Here is a 5,459-nt window from a genome sequence, read left to right as displayed (position 1 = left end):
CCGTGTCTGAAGCAACGACATCTGGTCTGGCAGGAAGAGCATAGAATCGGTCCTGGTCGCCACCTGATCGGCCTCCCCCTATAGGGCAACCCCTAGCTGCCTGATCCCCACCCCAAGCTGGTTGGGCGGCTGGTGAAGTAACTGGTGCTAAAGTCGTGACCTAACTCCTCTGATGAACTGGACCTCTCGTAAGGCGGGGACAGAACCTATTCACATGACCCAACTCTCCACACTCAAAACATCCCCTCTCGGAGAATGGTGGCAAATACTGAGGCGGACAATGAGAACCAGAATAACTATCAGAAGAACCTGGTACAAATGAACCTTAAACTGATGGTGCACGGGATGAACTCTGAGCTGGAAGAGCATTGAGAGATGACTGACCCGTACGGGCAGTGTATGAACCATGACTAGATGATGTACCACCATGAGCTGGACGAGCCATCTGAGCGGGCCTATAAGGATGACCCTTGTTGTAGTAAGACTGTCCCCCAGAAGGAACACCACTGGGACCACCCGAACCTTGAGGCCTCTTGGCCTCCCTCTCCTCACGCTCATGACTATGGACCATCTCTATCTGCTGAGCAATGTCAACCACCTTGTCAAAAGTAGCACCAGATACACTTTCCCGAGTCATAAGCAACTGTAGTTGATATGTGAGGTCATCAATAAACCTCTTAATCCTCTCCCTATCAATGAGAACCAACCAAACTGTGTGATGAGCCAACTCTATAAACCTCATCTCGTACTGCGTCACAGACATGCCATCCTAACATAGCTACTCAAACTGTCTGCGCAGCTCCTCCCTGCGAGACTGCGACACGAACTTCTCCAAGAAGAGAACAGAGAACTCATTCCATGTAAGTGGTGTTGCACCGACCAGCATGCGTATCTCATAAGCCTCTCGCCATTTGAAGGCAGCCCCAGTAAACTAAAAAGTAGTGATGAGACCCTACTAGTCTCCAGAATACCTGTCGTGTGAAGAATCCGTTGGCACCTGTCCAAAACGTCCTGGGCATCCTCAGACTCAGCCTCACTGAATGATGGAGGCTGGAGTATCCCAAATCTCTCTAGTCTCTTCTGCTCATCATCAGTCATAACGGGACCCACCTGGGCATGAGCAGCTGCAACCGGCTTGGCTAATGGTACCCCCGATTTTTGAAGTCCCTGTATCATCTACTATAGAGTACGGACGGCGGGAGTCTGAATTCCTCCCCCGGCCTGAGAAGTGGCTGTTACGGCCGGAGTACAAATCGCCTAAGCAAGGCTGGTACACATAGTTAAAATCTAATCCAAAGCCTCCCGAAGGGCTAGAACCACAATGGGCACAGTTGATACTTGAGCTGGCCACACCTTTGCCCCTACCATGACATCGTCCTCTCATGTCCCTAGCCAGTGGTACTGGTGGTTGTCCATCTTGTTCGGTAGCACGTGTCCTCACCATCTGTGAGATAATAGAATACTAGAAGTTTAGTTATCGGAATCAACAAATCTGCACGACAAGAATACAAGAATGTGAAGTTTCCTAAGGGTTCAACAGCCTCTCAAAGATAAGTATAAACGTCTCTGTACCGATCCGCAAGACTCTACTAAACCTGCTCATGACTCGTGAGACCTATGTAACCTAGGCTCGGATACCAACTTGTCACAACCCAACACTCGACTTGTCGTAATGGTGTCTATCATAGTACTAGGCAAGACGATATCTCACACATACCAACATTTTTAAGAAACTCAAATATGCAAAAGTAAGTTTAGATAATTAAGAATTTCACAAAATACCAGATATGAACCTCGAAACCCAATACAAGAATCCTCCCAAAAGATCTGGATGTCACGGAGTACATGAACGTCTATACAATAAGAGTCTAAAAATATTGTCTATGAAAAACTGAAACTAAATACATAAAACTGAAAGATATGGAGGGAGAGTCAAGGTATGTGAACGCCGGGCAGCTACCTCAAAATCTCCAAATGATCAAGCTGCTCAGATAATCAACACCCACCGTGTCTGGTAATACCTGGATCTACACACGAAGTGTGGAGTGTAGCGTGAGTACAACCAACTCAGTAAGTAACAAGATTAACTATTGGACTGAAAGTAGTGACGAGCTAAGCATGTACAGTTCAATATGGAATTAACAGTACAGAAATGTAGGCATGTTTTCAAGTTCAACAGTTAAACCCAATACAAGTAAAAATAGATCAAATCTGAATGATATGAGGAATATGACATCTCTATATAATGTACATGTCGTATGTGATGCAACACAATGAAAGCCTCACGTGCGCACACTCTCAAAGTACTCAATCACTCTATACTGTGTATGTCATATCCAACCCTCAATATAAACAATAACTGATAGTCAGTCACTCAGTACTGTATAGGGCAAATCCAGCCCACGGAAGATCCAGCCCAAATATAAATAGCAGTTGCGCTCACTGTGGGTGTTAGACTCCGGAGGGGTAGATCCATCTGAAATGCTATAATAAGCCAGATCCGGGCATAAATTAATAAAATATGCTGCGGTGTGCAGCCCGATTCCATAAATATCACTCACAATCAAGCCCTCAGCCTCACTTAGTCACTAACCTCTCTGGTCTCTCGGGCTTACAATGTCATGAAACATTCTTCAATAATGTTGCCACTTCTTCCCAGAGGTGTCGGCAGTCCCCTGTCAGGTGGCCATTCGTCCCGTGGTATTCACACCACAAGTTGGGATCCCTCTGGCTAGGTTCAGATCTCATCAGTTTCGGGAACCGTGCTTCTTTGATGTTTCTCATGGCTGGCACAAATTCCATTATACTGACGTTGAAGTTGAATTCTGATAACTTGGGGTAAGAAGGATCTCGTGACCCTGACGCTTATTTATCCTGCAGTGATTGATTGTTCCGACCGCGATCAGTCCTCCTATCAACGGCGAACCTGTCCGCTGTCCAGAAACCTCTGTTGCGGCCTTCGGTCCGTTCGTTAGGCAAAACCCGTCCCCTCGAAGTCCGTCTATCCATATCATAATCATTCTTTGATGTTTCTCTGTTCTTTTCTCGTCCTTTGGTCGGCGATGGAAAGCCAACCTAATCATCTCCGATCCTTATTTTTGATTCGTACCGGTTGTGGATATCTGCCCAGGTTGTTGCTTGAAACTCGAGCAGGCTTTCCTTCAATTTTCGGGAAGCATCTGACCTCTTCGGATTCAATCCCTTGGTGAACGCTTCAGCTGCCCATTCATCTGGGACAGCCGGGAGAAACATTCTCTCCTTCTGGAATCGGGTAGCAGCTCGGACTCTCTTTGTGCAATCCCGAATATGTCGGCCTTTCGGGTTTGTACTTTTCTGGCCCCGGCATGAGCCTTGATGAAAGAGTCCGCGAGCATTTTAAAGAAGTCTGTGGAATGCTCGGGTAACAACGAATACCACGTCAAGGCTCCCCTCGTGAGGGTTTCTCCAAATTTCTTTAGCAACATAAATTCAATTTCATAAGGAGATAATTTTTTGAGTCCGGACCTTTCAGCACTGGTGGCGCGCCCGGGATTTGGTCCATGCGGGCGTTGACTTCTATCATAAACAGTAAAGGTTCATTCTTGAAAGGATCGTTCTTATTATTGAGGCTGGATTCGCTCCCCCTACCCTAACGTAGCCAACTTCACCCCTAGGATTGTTATCGACCCTCTGCGTTGTTTGATTCGCGGGAGCACCAGGAGGAATTGGATCTCGTCTGTTTGCATTATTCGAAGCCCCCGTGTTATACCCCAAACCTGAAGAGGCATGGTCCGCACTCGGTGCCACACTCGTCCCGAGCGTACAACTCTGTTACTGTGAAATCTGGAGAGGTAACCCACAACTTAGGCCGATGAGGCCATATTCTGAATCGTTTGAAAATAACGTCTCTCTTATCTATGGGGTAAACATACCTAAAAGCTGATATATATAACTGTGCAGGTCGACGAAGCCGCCATGAACATCTACTGATATATAAAATATACAGGACTCGTCTACAAGCCTCTACTGATAGATGTATTGTGATCGGAACAGGGCCCCAACCTACCCATAAGATATCACCAACTTATTTCTCGAAATAAGGATATTACTTTATGGCTTATAATCTTCTATTGTTTCAAGGCATGTCTTCTCTTGTCTTTTCCATCACTTGACTATAGACTCTGTCATCGTGTCATATTTTGATTTAACGTTATCACCCTTATATCACATCTTACTCATGATGCTTCATTTACTCCCTTCTTATTCTCCTGATAATATTTTTGTCTATCACTTTATTTAGAAAACTTCAACAAAATGTTCTTTCACTTTTAGCTCCCCTTGCTTCATCTCACTGGCTCTTCGGAATACCTAACATTCTCTTTTTGTTTTACTCGGGGCTGGAGTCATACTAACGTAAATATTTATCCCTTCTAGGATTTCACTGCCTATCTTCTGAAATTTCTGAAATTTCTAGTATTCATATCTGACTGTACTATTTTATAGTTCACCATCTGGGTGTCTTACAAGGAGATCTATTACCACATTTTCACTAGCTTTGGAAATGTTAGCTAATGATAACAATCCACCCACTATTTTTGGGTTACTTCAACCCCAACTAGATTCTGATATCTTATAATTCTCTTAAACTATATCTGTTGCCCCATAGGGCATAATTAAGATGAGTATGTCCAATTGTATATAACTCTATTACTGTTGAAAGTAACTCATAATGCTTGTATTTCTCTATCTGAATTGCAAATAATGATAATCTTTATTAAATAGGCACCTCGTGCCCTTCTTCATCTTGCTTCTTTTACTTGCCGAAACTTGTATCTACCCTCTGATTCTCTTATTTTTTTTTACCATATGGGTGGATAGATATTCTTACCTTAAGGCTCCTTATCAACAAGCTTACACATCTTAGTACACACATGATCTGCTGAAGACCTCACATTTACTCATCATAAGCATGATACAAAATCGAGTTCCTCTGACTCTACTCTTCCACAACTACATTCAATCTCTTACAAATTGTCTTTCTGGATGTAGGTATCATTGTATTACGATAAAATAAAATTTAGGAGTTTGAATTCTTACAACTGAGCCCTACCACACGATCAAGAGTAAGAAGAAAGAGTGACAGTCCTAAATGCCCTGTAGCCTCCTGGTTATAAGTGTGATTCACAACACACCCATAAACAAGACTCTACTAGACATGACTTGTACACTCCCTAGGACAGAACTGCTCTGATATCAAGTTTGTCACACCTCATACCTAAAGAGACGTGGCCGACACCAGGTGCCATACTCGGCCCGAGCGTACCACTCAGTAACTGTGAACTCTGGAGGGGTAACCCTTAACTTAGGACGATGAGGCCATATTTTGAATCATCTGAAAATAACATCTCTCTTATCTGTGGGGTAAACATACCTAAAAGTTGATATATATAATTGTGCAAGCCGATGAAGCTACCATGAAC

At 44.0% G+C, this 5,459-nt stretch overlaps 1 protein-coding gene across 1 annotated transcript; it reads right to left on the bottom strand.

Moving 5' to 3' along the window:
- Positions 1-325: 325 nt before the first annotated feature.
- On the bottom strand, positions 326-742 carry LOC138903105 (uncharacterized). The gene has a single exon (XM_070191020.1). It carries the CDS (start codon positions 740-742, stop codon positions 326-328), a length of 417 nt encoding a protein of 138 aa, XP_070047121.1.
- Between the last annotated feature and the right edge of the window lie 4,717 nt (positions 743-5,459).

This window comes from Nicotiana tomentosiformis, chromosome 12 (genome assembly GCF_000390325.3).
Source record: "Nicotiana tomentosiformis chromosome 12, ASM39032v3, whole genome shotgun sequence".
NCBI lineage: Eukaryota > Viridiplantae > Streptophyta > Magnoliopsida > Solanales > Solanaceae > Nicotiana > Nicotiana tomentosiformis.
Note: the sequence above shows the minus strand (reverse complement) of the source record. Positions and strands in the feature narration are given on the sequence as shown.

Coding starts and splice junctions, on each gene's coding strand:
- LOC138903105 (XM_070191020.1), bottom strand. CDS start 742: ATGAGGTTTATAGAGTTGGCTCATCACACAGTTTGGTTGGTTCTCATT.